The sequence below is a fragment of the Rattus norvegicus genome, chromosome 7 (genome assembly GCF_021556685.1).
Source record: "Rattus norvegicus strain SHRSP/BbbUtx chromosome 7, alternate assembly SHRSP_T2T, whole genome shotgun sequence".
NCBI lineage: Eukaryota > Metazoa > Chordata > Mammalia > Rodentia > Muridae > Rattus > Rattus norvegicus.
The window spans coordinates 136,402,488-136,428,399 of NC_141540.1; the positions used below are offsets into that span (position 1 = coordinate 136,402,488).

The 25,912-nt window shown below is 44.7% G+C and overlaps 1 protein-coding gene across 2 annotated transcripts in view; it reads right to left on the minus strand.

The window, feature by feature from the left end:
• Dbx2 (developing brain homeobox 2) overlaps positions 1-20,848 on the minus strand; it is a 32,382-nt gene extending 11,534 nt beyond the window's left edge. The window contains exons 1-2 of one of the 2 annotated variants that reach the window (NM_001432017.1): positions 20,305-20,848; positions 6,430-6,525 (exon numbers count right to left, since the gene is read on the minus strand). In NM_001432017.1, coding sequence (NP_001418946.1) covers positions 6,430-6,525; positions 20,305-20,827 — 619 coding nt within the window. In that variant the 5' untranslated portion in view covers positions 20,828-20,848. The remainder of the gene's footprint in view (positions 1-6,429; positions 6,526-20,304) is intronic. The other variant, NM_001432018.1, reaches the window with a different exon arrangement.
• Positions 20,849-25,912: the final 5,064 nt, after the last annotated feature.

Below are 25,912 nucleotides of genomic sequence, written 5' to 3' on the forward strand. Positions count from 1 at the left end.
GAAAAAAAGGAATTTTTCCTAAATAGAGTTATACCTAGGGTTTCTGATTTTCCTCGATTTAAATGCCTATGCCAAATTTTAGGTCTTAAGAAAAGGCAATGGGGGAATGACACTCATTCATATATCCCTAAAACTTTCAATAGAAACACTAGCAAGTGCATATATAGCAGAGGATGGCATTGTCTGGCATCAATAGGAGGAGAAGCTCTTGGTCCTATGAAGACCAAGTGTAGAGAAATGCCAGGGCGATGAGGTGGGAGTGGGTGGGTGGGAGTGGGAGCATAGAAGCAGGAGAAGGGGGGAAAGGTAATAACATTTGAAATGTAAATACGTAAAATATCCAATAAAAATATATAATATATTTAAAAAGGAAATTCTAGCAAGTTATTTTTAGATTAAAAGCAATGGGATCCCGTAGAGGACCTCTAGGTGCGGTTCTAACATGGCGGGGACGCGAACTGAGGCCAAACCTCACTCTGTGAAGAGCAAACCTCCTCCCGGTCCCATAACCAAGCTCAGGTATTAACTCCTGGGCCTGGTTTCTCTGGGTTCTCGGGTTTGGGTGCACTGAGCTGAACAGTAGTAACAATGAAGGACCAAAAGCTATGGCCGACACCAAGAACCCTATACCCTTCCTGTCTTTTCAATGTGTCTATCCCATTGGTGCCCCCACACGCCTCTTATCCAATCTCACAAGCATGTCATTTTACCATGACAACTCAACACACGCTGTCTGCATTAACAGTGCACTAGGGGTGTCAGGAGAGGTTTAGCCTCTCTGGCTTCCTGACCCCACCCTGGCCTCAGTCCTGTGCCTATTCCTACAGGAGGTCCTAAACCGGCTTCGTCAGAGATACATGTTCCTCAGAGCCCCCGACTACCAATAGACTTACAAGTAGGTAAAAGTGCAGAGGAGAAAATTTCGACAGAATATCAAATATAGCACTAAGGTAGGCCATTACAGAAGTATGGACAAGTAGTCCATGCGTGCTGTTTTACGGTTTACATTGGGATCCGTTTTCTAGCAGACACAAGCAACCACTGTAGCAACCTTTAGAGGGGCACAGTTCCTTTGTCGTTCCTGTGGTCTCGAACCCTGCCATGTTTTATCCCAACCTCTGTTCCCAAAGTAGGCTACCCAAGGGTCATACAGACCAGCCCACTTCTTAAAAGCCCTGTTCGGTTTCTACATTAAAAAAAAAAAAACAACAAAAACAAATCCATAGACCACTATACCCAGCCCACCCCCACGGCTTTGAGGAAGTTAAAGAGTTCAGGGAACAGCACTGAACCTAGACAGCTTCCGACTCTTAAGGGTTCTTTCAGGATAATGCAAGCTGGAGGCCACCAACAGCCCTCTGAGGAAGAAAGCTCTCTCACCCTTCTGATGAACTCAGTAGCTTCTCAGAGCTGGGGAGAGAGTAGCCATTTATTTGATCCAGGCCTCTCCAACAGGGCGGGCTAAATTACCACTAGCCTCTGTTTAGTGCTTTCTTCAGATTTCACTATTTAAATCTGGAGTCTGTCTCCCGATGCCAGTTTTTCTCTGCTGAGGAGGGTGGGGTAACTGGAAAGGTCTTTCACTCTCTGACTTCCTCTTAGCTCGGGCTTTACCTGAGTATCTTCTATTCAATGTGCTTAACCCAGAAATGTTCCTGTCCAAAGGAAAGGCAGGGACCAAAAATGGAACAGAGACTGAAGGAAAGGCCACCCAGAGACTGCCCCACCTAGGGATCCATCCCATCTGCAGACACCAAAACCCCACACTATTGCTGATGCCAAGAAGTGCTTGCTGACAGGAACCTGGTATGGCTGTCCCCTGAGAGGCTCTGCGAGAGCCTGACCAATACAGATGCAGATACTCACAGCCAACCATTGGACTGAGCCTGTAGACCCCAATGGAAGAGATAGGGGAAGGACTGAAGGAGCTGAAGAGGATTGCAAACCCATAGGAAAAACAATATGAACTAAGTGGACCACCCAGAGCTCCCAGGGACTAAACCACCAACCAAAGAATATACATGGAGAGATCCATGGCTCCAGATACATATACAACAGAGGATGGCCATCTCTGACATCGGTGGGAGGGGAGGCCCTTGGTCCTGTGGAAGATTGATGCCCCAGCATAGAGCAATGCTAGAGCAGTGGGGCGGGAGTGGGTAAGTGGGTAGAGGAGAACCCTCATAGAGGCAAAGGGGAGGAAGAAGAGGGGGATGGATCACGGGGGTCTGTGGAGGGGTAACCAGGAAGGGGGATAGCATTTGAAATGTAAAGAAATAAAATAATCCAAAAACAAACAAAAAAGGGTCTCGGAAACCAAATAGCCATGGGCGATCTGAGCCTTTCAGGGTTTTGTGGGGATGTGGTCTCCTCCTCCTCTGCACTGCCTGTGGCATCCACTGACACTCTGGGCACACACTGAGATGGCATTACACTTTTTCCACACTCTGTTCTATCCAGTCCGTCCTACCCTCCTCTGTTCTGTAGTTGAAAACTCTGTTAGGAAACCAAGATATTTTTACAAGCCTTATATTTGATTTCATGTGATGCTTGGGGAATGGGTTATAGACAAGAAGCCCACAGACCCTGGAGGTCCCCACATTACCATCTGGGGTGAACGCTCAGGCAGGGGGAAAAAAGGGAAAGACCTGAGCCTTAGGAATGACTTCTGATGCTGCCTCTGTCTCTCTAGGGCTTTGAATAGAGCCATCAACTTAGAAAGCCTATTGTGTTGAGTCTCTGATCCTTCAAAGATTCTTCTTGGTTGACCGAATGTCATTTATCTCTGTGACACCACTCCGTCACCTTCGAGAAGTCAATACCTATATTCAAAAAATCTACAGATTCATAATAATCTTCTAGGCAATATAACCGAGCTTCCTTCTAAATTTAAAAAAAAATATGCTGTGTCCCTCCAAAGATTTTAGAATGGTTAAATTAAATCTCTCTATGTATTAAATATTTTGTATCTGCGTGCATATATGTATTAGGAATTGTATTTAGTCTTTACTAGGTTTCCACAGCTCCAGCCACTTTCCTCAGACCACCCATCACTCAATCTGAGAGCAGTAAAACCAACACTCAGGTCAGCTGGCAGCACTATTAGTGCGTTACCCCTCGGTGAATGTGAGACCCACAGACCCAAACTGCTTTCACCCAGCAAAACTACTGCCCTTGTCTGCTGCTGTCCACAAAATGCTATACTCAAACTTGTGGAGAATACAATGTCCTTTAACAAGTTTTAACAAGGAAGAAAGGCGTCAATAATGAACTGGAAATGTCAAATGTAAGTGCATCTTCCAAGGAAAGGCAGGGCAGTTCGTCCTAGTAACAAGTCTGCTCAGATTTATGGAAAGTTGATTCCAAATTGAAGTTCTGTCCTCTGGGGCATAAAATTCTTGAAAGGTCAAGTTGGGCACTCAAAGACGAAATGAAATAATTATCTAATTAACTCAATTTGCTAGCCTCTCTCATTAAGATTTCATTTTTTTAAAGGTAGATTTTTTTTTAAAAAAGTCATTATCTACATTATTTCCACAATTTTCCTTTTCATTTTAGCTGGGGGATGCGTTCTTTTTGAGTTTATGAGTGTAATACCAAAGGTTCTTATTTTTCCATGCAATGCTTTAGGGGAGGGATCAGCATTTACGGGTGCCTTTCAATTTTCTCTCCTGTTCTCAGTGTCAGCACTGTGCCTGTTAAACCATCTACTGCGTGTGAGAAGGGCATTGAGCAAATGATGGCTTCCACATTTCCAACAGGGAGTCAGTCCTAAATCTGAGGGGTCAAGAAAACTCCATCAACATTAAGCAAACGCATCGCACTGAGAGTGGACACGGCATCACCCTTGCTTAACTACAGATGTGCTGAGGAGATCCTGGGCTCTGGGCAAAAGCAGAGTCAACCTTGTGAGGCAACGAGGGTGGCCATCAGCTTCGTCTCTTGGTACAAGTTTTAGTTCTAAATCTTACTTTTGGCTGTCCAAGTGGAAACTTAACACAAACTTACTCGAACAGTTCTCCTCTCTCTCTCTCTCTCTCTCTCTCTCTCTCTCTCTCTCTCTCTCTCTCTCTCTCTCTCCTGCAATGGAAAATAATTTAGCAACTTGGACACAAACACTTATTATTTAAAAAAAGAAAATCTAGTAAATTCCTTTAGTTTAAAAAAAAAAAAAAAGCGCTGCGGATGTAAAAGCTCATTAGCCGCTCCCTGGTTATCCCGGTCGTTTCTGTAGAGTTCTCTACACACATCGAGATCGCACCACGTTATTAGCTGCCGCCAGTGTGAAGGAACATCATAAACAGAAAAATAAGAAATTCACCTCGGAGTTATGAGGGATAGTGTGGCACAGCGCCACTTATTAAGAACACATGCAGGCTCTCTACATGGACTTAGGAGGCCAGCATTTGGAGGGCAGACAAGTCAAGGGCAGTAGATTCTATCCTCCATCCGAGCCACTCTGATCTTTCAAGCCAAGTGTTTTCTTCTCCAGCCCCCCCAACCCCCCAAGATAAACACGGGGCTTGAAGCCCTGAGGGATGAGCGTCATTTACAACAGCTCCGCAGAGGGCGCTGGGTGTGAAGGACTGGGAAATAATGAGAGAAAACGCAACCTTCTTAAAATAATCATTGGAGCTCTCGGGAAGATGACGTGCTCTATTAAAACTGCGCCGATGCTTTCCTTCCTTGTTGATTAAACTGGCCCAAACGTTTATGGGTTAGAGACTCTTAAAAACACTGCCATAAAATAAATACACGGCACCACCATGTACACCCGCGTGCCCGAGCATCCCTAGGACTCTGGTTCCTGGTCCCCCACACCTGAACTATAGCATTAGCAACCTGCTGAAGGGAACCAGCATCAAGATAAAGCAAGTGAGCTCAAGTGTGAGACCTCCTCGATAGAAGGCGGTGCCCCTGGGATGGGGTTTAAGCATCTGGGTTTAAACATCTTCTCCAGACATCTTGGCCTGCCACTCCTCTCTCTGGTGATAAATGGTGCCCTGATTTTCACAAGTTTCCAATCGCCCTCATAGAGGACCACCTTGAAGGAGCGAGGAAAAGGTTTAGTCATGGTTTCTACTTCGCCATTCACATTCAATACATTCTAGTTAAATCGACAATTAATAGGTCACCGCCAAAATGGCAGTGCATCGGTCCTGGTTAATACACAATCCCCACAGTTGATAATGGGCCCTGTGTATTCAGCAAGTCCCTATATACACTCAGCTCAGCCACTAAAATCCCCTTTCAGGTGGACGGGGCTATATGGGAAGATGAGCTAGAACGAGTCTATAAAAGTCAGCTCCATTCACTGTTTTATTTTTCAGCCAAGGGCTTTAAATGGCGACCAGAAACTCACTTGGAATGGCAAGCAGGAGAAAAGACTGACGCACAGAGCCTGGCTTTATGACCACACAAAAGGACAAATGACCCTTGCCCAAGCCCTCTCACTGTGAAATGGTCCCTAAAGTTCATCTGCAGAGTGAAAAATTGTGGTGAGGTCGCGTGTGGATGAGTCCAGCAAAAGTGAGGATTGGTCACGGGTCTGTCGCCCATTGTAGCCGCATCCCAGCCGTGTAAAGGGCTCTGTGGGAAAGTATCAGCCTCCTAAAGAGAAGCTCAGAAGCCTGCAGCTCATTAAACAGCAACATTTGCTGCCTCGCTTGTCCAGAGTCATTCTGTGGGGAAACTGCTCTCCTGAAACTTCCCTAAAACACATGGACACATACAGGGCCATGGTGGCTGAAAGCCTCCGTTGACATGGGACTCACCCTTCTCCACTCTCACCTGCCATGGCTGTGTACCTGGGCAAGAGCCTTCCCGTGCCCCCACTGCCTGATTCTCACTACGGCCCATCCTCTGCCTGTAGATTTTTACTGACACATTAAGACACCTGATGCATGAGAGAGTGTGGGCACCACATTGCTCCCTTCATTTCCTCCTCTTCTTTCCCAGACGTTATAACGTTTAGAGACCCTGGCCCTGAAAACATTTACCACCTTTTACCATCCTGAGTTGCTAATTATTTTCTAGACCTGTGACTTTCTTAGTCATTTTAAGCCAAATGAAAACACTGCATAGCGCCCTCTCTTTGCCCGCTTTCTTTTTTTCTCCCTTCTTTAACGGAGTGTGGCTACGGGGTTTCCAGAAAAGTCCCTCTGAGATCTGTTCTATCAAATGGAAAACAGGCCCTCGGCTTGGCGGGTCAGCTCTGGGCTTAGTGTCTCCCGAAAACCAGCTCACAATCGCTCACTGTGCCTAGGTTTGATAATCTCTAGAAACCTCCTGAATAGGGTCGCTGTGATTTTTAGTGAGGAATTAGCTCCTTGCCGGTGCACTGCCAATTAGCTTCCCGGAGCACATTAAATCCTGCTGCTTTGGTTTACAGAATAACGGAGGCATTGCTGATGAAGCATTAAAACTTACTTGAAAAAGCTGTGGGGGAGGCTGGGCGCCTGCAGGACCCACCGCAGCACGCAGAGTAGAATGGCCCGGCGCTCAGAAGAAAGGGTTTGGAAGGCACTGCAGAGAAAGCATTGATCTCATTGATTAACCGTTTCTTTTACACAATATTCAAAATTCCAAGCTCCCCACAAGGCCCCCGAGTGAAAGCACTCCATTGCCGAACCTCCCCTCGGTACTAACGCTTTACCGAAATTAAAGTCATTTTAAAGTGTCAAAGTTCTTGCCAAGTACTTTCCTCGGGATTTGGAAGATGTGTTGGAAAGACTGGAGCCGGCGTGGTTGTAATTACAAATAATGAATGGCGACTGTTCTTTTATGCAAGGCACACTAGGGTAATAGTACGCAAGCAACATCTGCAGAGATGGACTAGTCTTCTGCATCTGCCCCGGGCCAACATGGCAGCTTCTGGCCAAAGGCGACTGCCAAGCTCAAAGGCTAGCTCGAGCAGTTACTAAATCTTCAGACCAAATTAATTAAAATTTAAAGGGACCCTTGTGGCTGAGGATTACAATATTAAATGGCACGGTTCTAAACATTCTACTCACCAAGAAACAATTTAAATGTCTGGTGGTTTTGAAGAGACTATGTCAACTTCAGCGTTCATTTTCAGGTTCTATTAAAGATGTGGCTGGCTGGGTTCTCAGGATGGTTGAGAGCGGGATGTGCTGAGCAGCTCCATGATAAAAGAGCTGTTTCTGATCACAGACGCTTGTCTCAAAGTATTTGCAAACAATCACATTGCCTCTCGAGGTAAATCTCACTGCCAGAAAATGTGTCTGCCCTATAGTGAGTCAGCCCTTAATTCTGTTCTGCTCAGTTTATTCAAACACAGGTTCCTCATAAACCTGTTAAGAGATGCTCACGGAATCCTGCACGTGTGGGAAGGAGACCTAGTTGGGGCATCTAAATAATAATGATTTTTTTTTACTGTTATTGTATGTTGTTCTGATATCCTAACTACACCACCACAGAGATAACAATCATTTTACTTAAATATAATTTCAGAAAAATTTTGAACTCTGTTCCTCACTCCATAGACTACAATAGACCGTTGTTATTAAGAAATGAGTGTCAGACCTGGTTAAGTGCTTAACACACCGTCTTCTTTAATAAAATGCATCAGTACCGTATAAATTTCGGTCATGATTCCCAAAACTGGGTGCCGGCTTTTACCCTGACATACCTGGCAGCATTGTCTAACATATTGTAGTCAGATTTTTTAAAAATTGAATGAATGGTCTTTGAAGTGAAGAAGAGGAAGAGAAGAGAGATAAGACATTAACCTAATTCTCCACCCCAGAACACTCTCAAATATGGCCTCTTCTGAGACTCCTGACCTTGAAATGTACATCTCAACCTGAAAATATTTTTATCGTCCTTTCTCCTTCACGTGTCACCATCTCTCCTTTTCTTGATCACACTAGATAATCTTCTCTGACATGCCTACACGCCTATTTAAAGAGCGTGATATTTTCAGACTTGCGGTCCTACACCAAAAAGCATGTAGTTGTTTTAACCAAAATCTTTAAAAGCTACCACAAAACAAATAGATTGCCCAAGAAAAATATTTATGGTATTTGTAGAATCCCAGAGGTCTCAAAGTTGTAAACTAGTTAAAAACCCAGTATCTATCCCCCTATCACATGATGTTGAGGTGTCAATATTATTGTTTACTTATTTAATATCTGAATTTCTAAAAAAAAAGTGTTTTAACATTGTTTTGAAAATTGGTAACTAAGCAAAGAGAGGAAAGGACACAGAACATAGTTTGGTTTTCCAAAATTAATAAAAGAAATAGTGTCGTTACTATTGTGAATTGTTCTAGTGTTGACCATAAAACCGTCACAGAAGTGATCATTTTATTTGGATTTTACATTTTATATTATAAGAATAGTCCATGAAATCATCACCATGTGGTCACCTAAACTAGACCTGCATAATGTCACCAGTTGACATCCCAACATAGATGGAAAAAAAAATCTCACAAGGCCCCACCCCCAGATGCAGGGCGACAGGCAAAGGTCAACTGCTAAGAGAGGGAAATGCGGTCTTCTTGAGGGACGAGCTGCCTGATAGGTTGTCCAATCCCAAGTGGTCAGCTTTAAGCACACATTCATATAAGCAACATCAAAGGGACTCAGCATACATGCATGAAGGAGAGGTGGTGAGGTTACAGATGTGGAGGTGGTTGAAGGCAGAGAAGATGGACTGGAAATGTAAACACAGCACCCTTGAAATTCTCAAAAAAAAAAATTAAAGAAGACTATGATCTTTTTAAGACTACATTTCCATTACTAGTATGGCTATATAAAGTTGCAACTTTGAGTTTATTTTCAAGCATTTCTGTTAACTTGTTACCTCTCCAAAATGAGCCTTCTTTGCAAAATTAATCATGGCTATTGGGATTTTAAGCTCCTCTTTGTTCTTACTATGTGGGGGGGGGGGAGAAAGATTCAACAATGTTGCAACTACATATACAATGTTAAACATCTACCATGTTATCTAGATGCATCAAAATTGCGTATGTCCATTTGGGATTTGTCCAAGTATAGGACATAGAAGGCCATACATTAGTGACACACAAAACAATGCAAGGTATAAATAAAGTGGACATTGTCCTATTCTAAGAAAATATTTCCCACACTTAGTCTGTGGCCCAAATGATGGAAAAATAATGAATTAAAAAAGTTGTTTCTATGAGACAACAATCAAACTCCCGAGTGGTAAGTGTGCTTTTGAAAGCATATGCTCGGACGTTAAACCAGAAAAGTTCTCATTGAATAGGCCATGCATTGCTCTATTTGAAATTTGTAAGCAAAGTGACACCAAGAATCTGTAACGACAGAAATATAATCAAAACCTACAGTCATCATTCTAATTGGGGCAATAGGAACTGGTTTCCATACTCTGACATGACTAGACAGGCAGTTCTTTTGTACAGAACGATTTCACCATCTCAAATCATCTCTTTGACACACACGTTTAACAGGAAATTAGTCAGCCCCCGAATGCTATACATAAATACACCTTATTTAGGCTGGCTTATGTGGAAAGGGCTGTGAAATTCCAATTAAGGGCCCCTTTTTCACATCTGACAGAAGCCAAGTGCCAGTGCATCTGAGTCTGTGACGGGAGAGTGTTTGAATGGCCATAGGAGATCAACGTCAGAAATAACCCAAAGCCCTCAAAACAGACATGACATTTTTAATATTTGTAAAGAACATACTTCCTTTGAAGCCGTGAGTAGGGGGCAAACTGAAGGCTGAGGAGAGCAAGGGTTAGGCTGGTAGACATCTGAAACCTTTAAGCCCTTAGCAACTGCTCTGAAGATGCTCTCCAGAAGGCAGAAGATGCTCTCAATAAACATTTCAGACATCACTGAAGTCTGCATGTGGTTATTTTACCGTTTATCACTGCAGGCTCCCTAGTCAGTAGCTGGAGTGGTGATGTTTTTGGAGTCCTTGTCGTATGCTGGCCCTGGACTGGCCATGAATTTAGAACACTATTTCTCCATTCACCAGACTTCAAAGCAACAGACATCTGAAATGTGCCTGAATTCTTTCAAAAATGTTAAAGATGAGCGAAATTAGCCATCCTGGCTTTCACACAATGACTGGCTATTCGGTAGCAGAGTAGGGACACCCCAGTTACTGGATAACTGGAGGTGGGTTCTAGAGAGTGAAATTATGCCAGGATTCCCAGGAGAGAAAAGCAAATGGCTTCAGGTCAGATTGTTCAGCCACACCATGTGGCCTACCAATAGGACGTCTGTAACTCCACAGCGCACTGAGGAATCTAACATCCTGTCTCTAGAGAGTACACATGTCCTAAACAAAATGGATTAAACATGTTGGAGCTAAACCGAACTCTGTCCGCATCCAAATAACCAAAGTTAGACATTTGCACACAAAACTCGTGAGCCTTCCACAGTCCTGAATCGAGTAGTCTACTCACTTGAAGAAAGACACTCACAGCGCCGACCACTTAGAACTTCAGTTAAGGGCCGGCAGCTGACTAGTGATGAAATATCCCTTTATAACAAGTGCAGTAAGTTTTAGTTAATGTACACGAAGTCCATGGCTCCGTTCGTAAGTGTCCCACAGACAAAGGCAGCCACTTATGAGCCCACTGTGAAAGAATGACTTTCAAATTCTTATTGTCTAAAGTTACGTTTTAATTGTTTTTTCCTAATTTTCCTTCTTCTTTACTGATGGGGTAACGTCAGTAAAGGGAGGGATAACAACGTGAGTCTTCGCAGTATGAAGCAGATGTGGTACCAGCCTAGATGAGATCTCTCCCAGGGAAAGAACGCAAAGCTCACCAGTGAGATCCTGGCAGCAATCTCGGCGATGAGCAAATCTCAGGAACACATCGCGATCGGTGAGGATCACGCAGTACGTTTGAGAGGAAGAGGGGAGGAAACTCACTTATTAAGCCAAATGTAAAATCAACCGAGCAAAGCCTCCTAGAGAAAGCATAATGGAAAATTAATAATTTCTAACGTTTTTATGACATCCTTCAAGAGCCAAGTTTTTGGGCTCTGGGAATAAAAAGAAACCTAACTGCAACTTCAAAATAGCACACAGCCGAAGGGACTGTCTAGATCAGGGTGGACCCAAAGACAAAGCTTTGAAGGGTAGAACCTCTCTCTGGAGCAGTTAGGCCTATGAACTCTCTCTCTGCTTAATGAGCCTTCCTGTTCTTACACAGTCAGTTTGAAGCAACCCTTTGGTGTGATCCAGTTGCAACCTTCAGCTTCATTCAGGAGGGAAACACGTTAGAGTCCATCCTTTTGCCTTTCTAGTCCTCAGGATGCGGCAGAAGTAAGCATTTTGGGTTTTGCTTCAGATATTTGACAGCCAGAAAATAACAGATCTTCATGTGTGCCAACGGCTCGTGAGAAGCTGATTCCAGCGAAATGCTACTCCGTTGATTCTGGCCTTGAAGTCCATGGCAAATATGAACTACATTCTACCAAGTGCCAAGGTCTGCACTGTCTGCCAGGACTACAAAGACAAAGGGGAAACTTCCCATTCATTGAAGAATTTGCTTTTATTTTGAACGAACTTACAGATCTGAATCTCCCAGTTGAAGGGGGGAAACGGTGGTATAAATTTCCCAGTATTCCAAATTGTTTTGTTCTACCAAGCCTTATGCATTCCCCCAGGAAGATAAAAGTTAAGAACTTCGTACTGTTTCTCCAACCAATGGTTCTCATCTCTGAATTCACATTAGAATCATCGGGATAGGGCTGGAGAGATGGCTCAGCGGTTAAGAGCACCGACTGCTCTTCCAGAGGTCCTGAGTTCAAATCCCAGCAACCACATGGTGGCTCACAACCATCTGTAATGGGATCCGATGCCCTCTTCTGGTGTATCTGAAGACAGCTACAGTGTACTCCTATACAAAATAAATAAATAAATCTTTAAAAAAAAAAAAAGGATCATCGGGATAATACTAATGCCCACGCTCCACACCAACTAGGCTAAATCTGACTTCTTCTGTAAGAGGCCCCTCATATGACATTGGTTCAGAAATGCCACAGGTGATTGTAATGTCCACCCAGGATGGCATCAGTGAATAAACACGAAACAAGACCTACACACTGTAGCGCTCAATTGACCGTAGCCTTTCCCCCTGTCTCGATCGCATGTGAGTGAAGGGAGATACGGTGCCAACATGGGAAAGAAACAGTCCAGTCCAGACTTCTGCAGAAATATTTAAGCAGGCAGCTGGACACAGAGATTGCACACCTGTAATCTCTGCATTCTGAAATGTAAGATGAGGGGGAGAGGGGAAACAAAAAAAAAACTATAGTTAGGAAGGCTTGGCTAACAGCGTCTTTAGGTATGAAAACCATCCTTGGATGTTTGAAAATCATTTGGAAAGTCCTAAAATGGACAAAGGAAGAGGAGGGCATTCTAGCTAGGAAAGACCACAGGTACAAAGGAATGGACTGTGGGGCAGGTTGAGGACCGCAGTCCAGATGCTTGAGACCAGGTCAAAGGAAGGAACAGCACAAAGTTTAGCTAACAACAGTTCCATGGAGCTGCTGAGGGGAAGGTCTTAATCCCAAAGCAAGTATTTTCATTCTATCTCCGGTCAAAGGAATAACTGTCTTTTCCAGACTAGCTTGGTGATAGGAAGAAAGCTACACTTGACAATCTCGATGGGCAGTGTTGGTTCAGTGTTGAAAGGGGCCCAAGCGCCTCGTCTGGTGACACCACACTGTGGTTACAGCTACCAAGAAGCATATATTTAACTCCCTGCACCAACATCTTGATCCAAGACCAACAAGTAGATCGCCTGGCTTCCCCTCAACCTACTAGCACCCTGGACCCTTATCGCAGGAGTCCATGACCGCTGATTCTGCTGTCTCATCAAGCATGGTCCGTTACACAGCTCCGAGGAAATTAGCTGGATTTGAGGCCATGTCTTGGTCTTTGTACCATAAAGTAGGTGTTACAGAGAATACTATTGAACAATGGCGCCCGTAGCTCCCCAAACATCGCTTCTGTGAAATCTCCCTGAATCCCAACTATTAAACACTCTGTGATCAATTCCTATGCAGGTCTACCAGAAGCTGGGTCCAACAGGGCTCATGCCGTCCCTTTTGGCAGATTTTAAATGGCTACAGCAGTCTGATAGTCTCCCTACTACAGAGAAGGGCAGTCTGTTTGTTCCCCTCTGGAACATAGAGCGCTCTCGGTGATGCTGTCGATCAAGGGGTTGACAGGGTCACGTTTTAGAACCTCCAGGGCATGCCGTGTTTAGTTAGAGGCTCCAGAATGTCCAGCGCTCCAAAACCACGCATCGTGGGCTTGTTTTCTGATCTCTCCCATCTAGAGCCCAGAAACTTTATAATGAAAAAGTCAAGACATTAAAGAATCAAACTCTGGACGGCAAGCTCCTGCAGAACACCCAGTCAGCAGCCAATATCAACCACCAGTCCTGCGGTGGCACTGTGGACATGCAGCCCACAGAACCCAGACATCCAGCCACAGCCTCAGGACATCCCAAGTAAAAGCCACTCAGCTGAGCTCACTCAGCCCACCAAAGAAAGGAAAACTAATAAATTGGGATTTTTTTTCCCTGATCTACAAAATGTTGATGTGGATTCTTACAGTATTTTAGCTATGATAACACAGAGGAAACGCCTCTCGGCTCTTTTTCCCGTCTCTTATCAAGGGGCATTTGAGGCATATGCTTCAAAGGTAAATGTTGCTGCTAACCTCTGTTCTCATTTCAAAATGAGGCATCTTGGAACCACTCTGCGCTCTACAACCAGTAACAAGAAGCACTGGAATCCAGACCTTAAAACCATGGTCAGTTGCTCAAGAGCCAGACACTGTCATGATACTTTGAGATATCCCCAACTTGCCCTGTTTGCTTTGGATGAAGGGTTGGCAAATTTGCATGGACCAGAAAGTAAACATCGTGGGCTTTGTGTATCAGGACATATCTACGAGCCATTGAGTTTTGATCTATAATGCAAAGCACCTATAGAAAATATGGGAATACGTTGTGTGATCCTGTCCCTCCTTTCCAGGCTCAGAGGGCATTTCAGACTTCAGACTCAGTGTAACTATGAAGTTAACGGGTGTGACCCAACTAAGTTTGGGGTAGTCTCCTGGCTGTCACAGCTTTAAATAATATCACTCATTCTACTTCCAATGGTCACTTAGAATTAACCAAATTAAAGATGCCAAGGATACCTGCCCACGTAACAGAAAACTGAATAATCCCACCCTCTCAGGACCGTGTATAGACTGAGAAGTTTGTTAACTATTCCGCAATGTACATGAAAAGGATCAAACTTCTTGGCTTCTTTTCTTTCTTCCTTTACTCCTTTCCTTTTCCTAGATGCCAATAGTTCTAAAAACAGAGAGGGCCGAAACTCCAGGGCAGCTTTTTTGATCTCCGACTTCAGAAAGAACCTCAGCGTCTTAAGTTTACTGTTCACATAACTCACAAAAACGCACCCCGATACACTCACAGCTAATAGCCAGTTGACAAAAAAACGAACAATGTTATTAAAAAGGAAATGAGCTATGGTAACCTTGTATAAAGTGATGAATCGCTCAGCCCTGCCAAGTTAAGTACTGACTGGAGGCTAAAGGGAATGAAAGACGGAGATTCCATTAAAAGTGGAAACATTACTGAAAGTAACACAAAGTGCTTTGGCATAAAATATACAAGGGCCCAGCGAGCGTGCTATCTATTAAGGCAAAAAAGTCCAATTTCTTATGCGGGTCATATAAAACAGAGGAATGATCTAATGAAGCCTTAAAATGAGGATTATAACGAGCAGCTCTTAGATAAAAATCATATTGTTTCCGTTTATAGTTTGCCCTTTTTACTACTGGCAAACGCCAGGTGCATTCGCACGGAAACATATTCACACTGACTTTAGAAAGCTGTGCACTTTGTTATATGCACTCCTCCGCGGGGGTTGGGGAGCGTGAGTCAGGGAAAACTTTAAGAGTGCTGAATCACTGTAAGAGTGCACTCACCTGTAATCTCAGCACTTGGGAGGCTGGGGCAGAAGAAGCACAAGTTCAAAGGTCTAAATTTGTATAGAGTAGAAATAGTTCCAAGCCTGAATAGGTTATGTCGTGAGATCCAGGTTCAGAAATCCAAAGGAATGAGACGGAGTCTGAAGTCATAGGCTACGTCAACAACACAAATCTGGTCGTGAAAGGGTAGAGTAAGTGAACTACTGTCCACTTGAAAAGAGGGGCGAGTTTGCCCCTTAAAACTTTCCCTCATGTACTTCTGCAACCAAAGAGGCAGAAAGCATTTTCAAACACAATGACTAAGCAGAACTTAGGTATGGACCACGGTCCTTTCCTGATACGTTGGCATCATTTCTACCTGGCTAAGCACAGTCATCTTAGAGTAAGCAGAGGTGAGTTCTGCTGAGAAAAAGAGCAGGAAGGAAGCAGCACACTGAGAAGGGAGACAGCGGAATCTGACACAGACATAAAGAGGAGGTGATGCAGCACTGCGTAGGACACACAGGGCTCAAGTAAAATCCTAGCACCAGAGGACAGATAAAATCACCCTGGATTCATCTCAACTTGCCCAGCATGAGTGGCACCCTTATCTGGTGCAGCCACAACCGTCCTGAATTCTGTTTACATTCTATGTGGTAGACATTCAAGCCATTGTACCTCTTAACCCCTGAAGTCACTAAAGTAGGAACTACGTGAAAAGAACTAAAATTTGTCTAGGTCACTTGGTCCTGCTGTGTGCTACGAAACAGCGATGGCTTCCATACAAGTTTCCCTCGTCAGAGTAAAGAAGCCTGTGCTCGCTGATGGGAGGCAAGTAGGTGCTGTGGTGAGGGCAACTGCAACGAGTATACACTCTTCCAAATCAGGCAGGGAGGGCGGCTTTCTCCATCAGCACCGAAGGGCCTGTTAATGCCACCCATGATATGAACTGCTTCTTGAATCTAAAGAAGTTGGTTAACTTGGGGAGTACGCAACCAAATATTTGGCTCAGAATTTTTTTACGAGTCATGTAAGTCTATGTTAACCACAGAGACGTGCTAAAATATGCAGATATACTAAGAATTCGGTTCTGTGACTTCCAGCCAAGGTTGCCAGAGGCGATTTGCAGACCGGAGCAAATTTCGGCTAATGGCTACCATCTCATTCTGAATCCCATGCTCTTGACGCCCTGGTTCTGGTCGGCGTCATTTAACATTCCTGGTTCCAAGGTTTCGATTCACCAAGGACAGAGCTAGGGAAGGCCTTATCAGTAAACATGGCATGCTGTGGACAGAATCCGATTTTAAAGACTTCCGAACCATTTGTCCCCAAGCACCTAAAACAGTTTTATAGAGTCACAGTCTCGGTGTATCTCAAGGAAGGGGGACTAGAATATCATTCATTATGCAAGGCTTAAGTGCAAAGGTAAGACAGAGTTAAGGATGCACAGGGTGACAATTCTCTGGAGAGATGAATGATAAATGAGATAGAAAACACGTTAAATGTTTCACGGTCAAAAGCAACCCCAGATGAATGACAGGTGGGGAAAAAAAGCCACCAACCTTGCTTTTCTGGGCTACACAATACAACACACAAATTAAGACAACTTAGGCAATGTTTGACTCACTTATCCAGGGTAAAAATTTGCTTTCTAACCCTTTCAAACACACAAATGGTATTTGATAACTAGTAAAGTACTTTTGTATCCAATGCTTTCTAAACATTTTAAGCAAACGTCATTAAAACGCACAGTTACTTGTTACACCTAATGGGAAGAAAATCTTTGGCACAGTCACCCACAGGAAATTCACATCACATTCTCATAACTAACGAGAAATTCATGGGTTTTTTTTCTTTTATAAGTTTCAAGACACTCCTTTACATACAAAGGGCATGGACATTCTAAGGTACATGGTATTCTCCAGATAAAAAGCTTTGTGGGTGAGGGGAGTTATCTTTCAGATTTAGAGTTTCACTTGCAAAGCCTTCTGTCTCCCACTAATAAGCTATAACGGAGACGTCTTTCTTTCAGATAAAAAGTAGAAGTGACTCTGTTCTTCACCGGCTGTCAGTAAGTATGTCTCCCCGGATCCTTCAGAGAGGCCTTTGGTGTTGCCAGGTTTAAACCACAGAAGCTGCTTGGCGGCAGGGGCACGCTGCCTAGAGCCTCTTCTCCCTGAAGTATTCGAACTCGTTGATTCTCAGGGACCAGGCAGGGACACTCTGCTTGCACAGGTTCTGTGGAGCTGGAACCCATTCTCAGCTACAGACCCTTTTCCCGGTTTACTCCTTCGGCTGGACTCCATGAGGTCTTAATATCCCTTTTAGGCAATGCAGGACCAAGAAGAGGTAGCAAACTGAAGACTGGGGGTTTTCTTTTGGGTTTTTGTTTTTTGTTTGTTTGTTTGCTTGGTTGGTTGGTTTTTGGGGGGGTGGTTTTTTTGGGGGTTTTTTGTTTCTTTTTTGGTTTGTTTTCTCTTTGGGGAATCCATGCACATTTAAAATGGCACTTAGGCCACGAACAAAACTAGCAAGTGAAATAATTTTATTATGGAAAACAAGTGCGGTGCCAACAGCTACCTCCTGGCCTACTCTGAGGATTAGAAGAAGCTACTAGCCACTGTGCCAATGATTGGTAGCTGAGAGCACCGGCTGTAGAAAAAGCTGCTGCCCATTCAGTGACCGTGCCAATCACCCAAAACAGAGGTGGACACATCATGGACCTCACACTTTGCCGAGTGAATGAGATCTATGGTGTCGGTAACGGGACATAACCAAATTAATGAAGTGAGAGGATACAGACAGTGGATCAGACTTTGGACCGTGTGATCTGTGGAAAGCAACTGTGGTAATTCCCCACCAGTTCGCTGAGAGTGCTCAACAGAAAACGGTAGGATGTTTGCATGCCACCCATAAGGCACCCATTCTATGCCTACCACTGACCAAAACCAAACCAAACAAACAAAAGAACACAACTACTAATTCCTCACTCGTGATTTCCAAAAGAGATCTAGTGCTGTCTTTGGAAGAGGGGAAGAGCTCTTCTAAGAAGCGTCCAGAGTGTCAGTCACAGGCTGGAGACTTACAGGGTGGGTTGCACAGCATGTGTAAGGCTGTGAGGTCAGCCCCCAGCGGAGGGAGTGAGGCTGGCCACACCCCCTCACCTGACCCCCCTCTGATCCATCCTTAAAGTTACTGTCAGCTTACAACTTAAAACTGCTGGATGAAAGGGTTCCTGTATTTACTAAAACAGGACAGCACCATTTAGAAAGGAAGCCATGTTCAGAAAACTGTACTCTCTTCTAGATTATAAACATAAAGGAGTATAAATCCGGTTTTAGGCAGCATATTTGTGGCCACGGATTTACTGGGGGTGGGGGGAAGTGGTATTTCCTACTGTCTTTAGATATTTTCTGGAGCTTCAAAATGTGGGTCCTTTCTTCACAAAAAGTATGTTTTGAAACAAAGGTTTGCTTGTTCAAATTAAAATTAAGCCAGGAGAAAGTGGAACAAAAGGATCTGTTTCACTCAACGAGGATTGAATAAAACATTTGGTAAAACATACATGGAGACGATTGTGGGGTATTTCAAGTTATACCCTCTTAATTACCTAAAAAACACTTTTTTTTTGCATTTGGACACTTGAGTAAGTATACCAGAATTAATACATTCTTGTAAATGAGTGTTGAAAATCCTTTCTCCATTAATTACAATAGTTAGGGTGGATTGTGTATATGAAATCATTTTGTGAGTAACTGAGCTGTCCATGTTAATTTACCAATGACCACTGAGAGGTCAACAAGGGTTACCATTAAGTAATTTTACAAGCCTGAAAGTCAGTCACCAGCAACTTAAAAAGTCTTTAAAAACAACGTCTATGAACACAATTCCAAACCGTCAAATCATGCAAACCACCAAATTGCCTTGAACTGTTATTTGTGTGACGTTATTTACTTATTCATGATCATGTGACCCTATCTCACACACTTCTGACTTCATAATATTTCAAAAAGAGCAGTGTTCACGTTTCCAGGGCATAGAAACATGTCCAAGGCACACCGAGCTTGCCTTAACTAGAGTCTGCTCTTCTCCCAGGGCGCAAATGGCTTTCCCAGCAATTTAGTTTTTACACTCTGTGAATGAGACCGGTGTTAATAATTTCATTTGTTCCATTCTGTTAGTGGCTATTTCAAGTGAAAGGCCAGGACAGGTTCTAAACAGGCTAAATTCTATAAAGCCATTAGCAATAAATTTGATCTGGCAGTTTGCTGGGACAATGGAAACTGCTGAAAGACGTGTTAGTCATTCCGGACAAACCCACCGGGATTAAAAGAATGAGTTAAGATCGTCTAAGGACGCGGTAAGGGGAAAAAATTGGATCTCAGTTTCCCAATTGCTTGGCGACTTTGTTAATGGCTGGTTTCAGCGTTACCTTTAACTCCGTTGCCCAAAGCCTTCCTCCCAATCACACTAGTTAGGTTTTCTTCAGTAAGCACTTAAATAAACCCGAAGTGCCCTTCTTTCGGTAAATTCCTGTTCATATGTGAACTTCCTAATTGAGTTATCAACCCAGTATTTATCAGCGAGCTCAACACGATGCAAGCTGCAAGCGTAGGCCTTGATACTTTACACCTCAGGAGATCCAAACTGGGAAAGTAAGGAAAATCCAAAGTTTGCACATCTTTTCAAGCCCCTATCAAAGCAGTGGCAGTCTCCGGGCCTACAAAGCGGCAGCACCACCCTGCCAACTTTTCCAGAGAAAACTTTGGGGACAGGAGCTGGTCAACTAGAAATGTCAAATCCCTGAGCTTACCTGCAGGGATCAAACTGCCCAGGTAGCCCAGTCAACCTGTTGAGGGAGGATGCCAGGAAGAAGGAGGGCAGGATAGGGTAGAGAGAAAAGGAATCAGAACTGGTGTCTGCAGATGGCATCTGCACCCCAGTTCAGTCCGCTGCAGTGGGCCACCTGGGCCAGCACTCCTGCGGTGAAGGGCTCACAGGTGGCCACTGTGCTTGGCCCTGAAGCTGGCAACAGGGCTCTCTCCGGATTGAGTATCACCTGTAACCAGGTTTCCCTCGTTTTCCCCGGATTGAGGTTCTCCTACGCTGACCCGTTCCTGGGTTGAGTCTCCCCTAGACTGAGTCTCCCCTAGACTGAGGATCCCCTGGTCTGAGGTTCGCCTGGGCTGAGCCTCCCCTTGATCGAGGCTCCCCAGGGCTGAGGCATTCCTGGACTGAAATTCCCCTGGTTCAGGGATCCCCTGAACTGAGGCTCCCCTTGGTCTAGTCTCTCCAGAACCAAGGCTTTCCTGAGCCGAAGTTCCCCTCGACCGAAGCTCACCTGGGGCTGAGGGCTGGAAGGCACTGTCCCGCTCCCCCGGAGCCCGGCCAGGGGGCATCTGGAAGGCCCAGCGCGCACCAAAGGGTCCGGCCGGGCACAGCTTGAGCGGCACTGGGTTGGCAGGCAGCGACCGCAGCTGCGGACACTCGGGACCCGCAGCTGGGCGCGGGGACGGGGGCGCGTGCGTGGGCCCGGCCCCTGCGCGCAGCAAGTTCTCGATCAGGAAACTCTTGCCCAGACTGCCAAAGCCAGGCGCAGGGAGGCCGAGGAGTGCGGAGGACGCCACCACATCCCAGTAGGCTCCCGCCTGGGCGGCCACAGCGCTGGGCAGCATGGTGCGCGCCCGCTGCCCTGGGAGCCTTGGGGAGCGAGTGCGCGGGGACCGGGACAGGGCGCCGGCAGGATCCGGGCTGCGGAGTGCGTCCTTAGCCCTCAGCAGCGCCTCTGGCAGCGTCCTGGAACAGTCTGCAGATCCGGACTGGGTTTTCACGACCGGGATGGAAGGTGTGTCCGACCCATCCATTCATGTCATCCAGCCCACAGTGACAGATGCGGCCAACAATGAGCGCAATGAGAGTCCGGGCTCCGGCGAGGGGAGGGGACTCTCGCTGAGGAGGTGGGCCTGGAGGGAACGCGAAAGGGGCGCTGCCACTCTGCCTGCCGAACCTTGACCCTGCTGCTGGAGCCCCCCCGGCCCTCTGATATTGGTTATCATGAACTCCACTGGACATGAACTCGGTCGCTGAAGCGTGGTTGTCATCAGGGAGAATCAAAACGTTGACTTAGTACCAGTGACAAGTTTTTTTGCAGGTTTTATGGGTGCCTCTGTTTTAAAAAGAAAGGAAATGTGTTTTTCTTGGATTATTTTCTTACAAAAATTCGTTTCCAGTGATTCATCTCAAGTTTTATAAGATCCGTTTAAAGGGTTCTGGAAAGAGGTGGCCACACCTGCAGTCTAGAAGAGATGATGTAATCAGTTTTGATCTAAAGAAACAGATGGGGCTAAAGAGGTGGCTCCGTGGTTAACTCTGCTTGCTGCTCTTAATAAAGGACCTGAGTTCGGTTCCCAGCACCCAGCTCACAGCCCACTGTAACTCCAGCTCCAGGGGATTAGATGCCCTCTTCTGGCTGCCACAAGTACCTAAAGGGACATCTTTCTTTTTGTTTTCTAAAGATCTTATTCCCTAATCAATATCAGTAGGAGACTGGGCAGACCAAAAGCCTGAGAGAGAGAGAGAGAGAGAGAGAGAGAGAGAGAGAGAGAGAGAGAGAGAGAGAGAGAGAGAGAGAGAGAGAAAGGAGGAGGAGGGGGAAGGGAGAGGGAGGGAGGAAGGGACAGGCCTTTAACTATAAGGCTTTAAAAACTTCTCATTTTGGAAACTATCAATGGAGTGTTAAAACTGTGATTCCAATTAACACTTACTCTCCTTCCCTAATTTAGACAGATTTATTTAGGATAAGACTTCATTAGAGTTTCTGCAAAGATTGGAGTCAAATGTATAGTTCTACTCCTTGCCCTAAAAATAACCTGGGCTTGGTTTCAACTTACTTACAACCCTGTTTTGAGTTACCAGGTTAGAAAGCCAATTTTCCTTTTAAGATTTCATCCTTTGGGGACCATCAAGATGGTTCAGTGGGTAAAGGTGCCACCAAGCCTGATGATCTCTGGAACCCATGTGGTTGGAGAGAACTGACTTCCAAAGATTGTCCTCTGACTTCCACACAAGTGCCACAGAAAACACACACACACACACACACACACACACACGCACACACACACGCACCACAAGCACAATTGGTTGCTATTGTCTCATCTTTCAGTGAGTTGGTTCCTTTATACTTACTATAAAGATCCTTCTCAAAGATCACCTCTGATAGCTGAATCCATGAAGTTGCTATCGCTGTCTGATATAGTGGACACCTTTATCACAATAGTAATTGAGAAAAATTACTTGCGAGGCTGATATATGCATCATCAATATACATTCACTTAATGATTAAACCCACAGACCTTCATTGGATATTTAATGTGTTGTTGCAGGTAGTGGTTCTGGTAGAAAGACCTAGTCCTTGCCCTGTAAGGAACTCTCAGCCCAGTGGCAATTGATAAGCAATGTCTGTGGGAGGATTTCACACTGGAGGGACTATGGGAGGGAGAGACTTCTGGAAGTCTTCCCAGAACTGAGTCTCTGAAATAACTATAGTATTATTTGAAATGGACATGTGGAGTTATAACTATTGAGATGAGTGGTGGAAGAGATTAGCTGGTTGCTGTCATTCCTACATGGTATCCCCCGTCTCTTCACGGTGGCATGGTAGCATATGTTTTACCCATGTTAGCTAATTTACTAATTTACACCACCTTTACATTACCATTGGGGCGGTACTACTGCAGAGCCCAGTGTGGCCAGAGTAACAGAGACAAAACTATACCAAGGCTGAGCTAATCCCAAGTGGGGATTCTACAGCTTTTCTCTTAACCATTTAGTTCCACTGTGTCCCTCCTTGTGAGCCTAGGTGCCATGCTGGATTGTCACCTATTGCTTTGTGCAAGTGAGGATGAAAAGTAGGCCTTCCTCTTTCTTTAGTGGACAAGAAGGATCTGAATCAAGACTGACTGTTCACTGAGCCAGCGTGCTCACCACTGTTGGAGAAATCAAGATACAAAATGATAGGGGGTTTAATAAAATCGGTGACAAGAAGAAATGAATGGCAGAGACCAATGTTGCAAAGGTTGAGTCTATGACTGGAGCTCTGAACTAGGGTCAGGTGCCTGTTCCCCAAGGATATTCAGCAGTCTGTGGAGATCTAGGGGACTGACAGAACGCACGACAGGGATGTCTCCTGGAATTTTGTTAATAGAGGTGAGGGATCCTGGTAGGCATCCTACAATGTTCGGGCTAGCTTCCACAGCACAGAATTGTCTGATCTGACAATCATCAGTGTCACGGCCAAGTGAGCTTGCTTGTGGAAGACAACAGGATTGGCAAGGTTGCTTCTGCTTTTTTGGTTTGATGACTCCTCTTGCTAGCATGGGAGCCTGCAGGCTGGGGTCAAGTTTTACATCGGGACGTTGATCTAAAATGTGGAGAGGTGTGCTGGTATCTGTGAAGTCTTCTTGTGTGAATACATGGGGAGAAGAGAGACGAAGAAGAAAATGCTGGAGAATGCCAACATTGGAGAGATGGGCAAACGGAAACTGTGAGCAAACCTGAAAAGCAACAAGGGCTTGAAGGTAGAAATCCTTACAGCACAAACAATGAGGCCATGAGAACTCTGCCTCCATGAATGGGTGGATACTCAGGATGAAAACACCAGAGGCTTCAAGTTCACTCTATACACCTGTCTCCCTCACTTTGCCATTCTGCCAAGGGATGGCACAGGAAGGCTTTGGCAAGATGCTAGAACCTTGATATTAGACGTCCGTAGCCCCACCATGCTGAGATATAATTTCTCTATTTTGTAAATTACCCAGAATTCTGTTTTGTTATAAAAAAAATTTCAAATAGACTAAGTCAGAAAACTAAAGACAATGATGTCAATGAGGATGTTTCAACAACAAAGGATGGGGGCCCGGTTACGAAGGACTATATGCCTACTGCTTTCCTTCATCAAAAAGACAACCAAACACAGTGCATCTGTCTCCCTTATACAATGGGTTGTGTCTGATGAAATCCAGGTAGACATGATTTTTTTTTTTTGCTGTGCTTTTGTCCACTTCAGATGTAGAGATCTAACTAAGAACCACCAGAGTCCCTAGAGAATGCTGATGCCAAAGCCAGAATTACCCAAGACCTCCATGTCCACAGAAGACCAATAAACAACTGTGCCTGTAGATCAGGGCCTTCAGGACCTTGATTAAAAATAACTCTGATTGAATAGTGCTGACAAGACTCAGGGATCATTTTCCAAAGTGTATCCTTGACTACTCTAATATGCTATCCCAGAAATCACACACACACACACACACACACAGAGAGAGAGAGAGAGAGAGAGAGACAGAGACAGAGACAGAGACAGAGACAGAGAGAGACAGAGAGAGAGCAGCTTGTTCCTTAAAGACTTAAGCCAGAACTTTTTTAAGAGAAAGAAAGTCTGTTGAGGGTTAACAGAGGGGAATGAAGAGGTAATTAAGTAAGGAGGAGCAAACAGGAGGAAGGCTAAAGAGAATGTTGCATTATTCTTCCAGGGAAACACAAACAAACATCTACTTACCCCACACAGGAAACCACCAACTGCCCAAATACATGGTTTCGTCTGAGCACAGCTGGATGAACCAATGAGTTTACTCAAGTTACTTTCAGAAGCATAGATGAGGAGTTACTTACAGAACCATGAGCTGCTGAAGGGAAGTCTGTCTCCTTGTCAACAACCGTTAACTGCTTATATAGTCTCAAGGAAGAGTGGGGCTCAACCCTACTTATGAGACACTTGGTAGGACCACCTCATGAGTCCCCTGTATTTTGCCTACTGAGTCCATGAGCCCTTTGTCCTCTCCTTGAGGAAATGTGGGTCCAATCTTGTGAGGATTTTGTATGTGTAATCATTGCTACTGATCCCAGGATGGCCATGGCTATGCAGTGTCCCAACACAAGGAGTTCTGGAGCAGAAAGAAGAGACCAGCATCTGTGACGAGGAGAAAGATGTTATTCTGAAGGGAACTGAAGTAAAGTAGAGATAGAGTGCTTGAATGATCAAGGTCCTTGTCTTTAAAGGCTGAGAGAAAGCAGCGTCCATAGTTCAAGTGGGACAATTTAAATCAAGGAGGAATGAACACATCTTACCCTTTTCTGAGAGAATTTGAGGAAGCATAGAGGGATCTCAAGAGTTTTGCTCCTGCCCTTCAGCTACTATCTCTGTGGTGAACAGCCTGTGGAGAAGAGAGGGCCTTTGCTTGGAGCTGGGCTTGGAAGCCACCAGCTCCTGATGTTCCTTACGTAGTGGTTTGGTTTCCTTGACAATCCAAATTAATATGGTTTGTTTTATATCCATATCTTGTACTCTTCACTGTTCTACAACTGGGCCCAGTCACACGATCTGTTTTCATTGCCAAGATGAGAGGTGGAGTCTTGGAAAAAGCACGTGGGAGCCTCTTCTTCCTCCCTTGGAGGAGAGAAAGGCCAGATCCCAAATGATGATAGTTGCATGAGTCAGCAGCTCATCCCAGAGCGACAGATCCAACCAATGGACCCAAACTCATGAGAAAGAATGAAGGGTTATTGTTTTAAACCAGACAGTCAGGTGGGTTGTTACTCAAATTGTACTGAATACTCAGGACAATAGACTTTTGCCTTCCTCGGGATCTGTTTCCTTATTGGTGATGATGCATTTATCCCTCACTCATAAAGCTGCTGCCCTGTGTTTTGCTTTTAAAAATCTTGCTCAATGATGCCACTGTCAGTTGGATCAAATCACACTCATGGTTAACATGAAGTTTAAAATGAGGTTATTCGTTGAGGGCAAAGGCAAGACAATAGAATCAGTGCGGATGAGAAGAACAGGGCTAAGGCTCGAGAATATGAGTTTGCAATTTTGTTCTAATTCTTTTTTTTATTTCAGTGAGCAGATAATTATTATCTTATCCACTCCAAAAAGACCTACTAGTTGA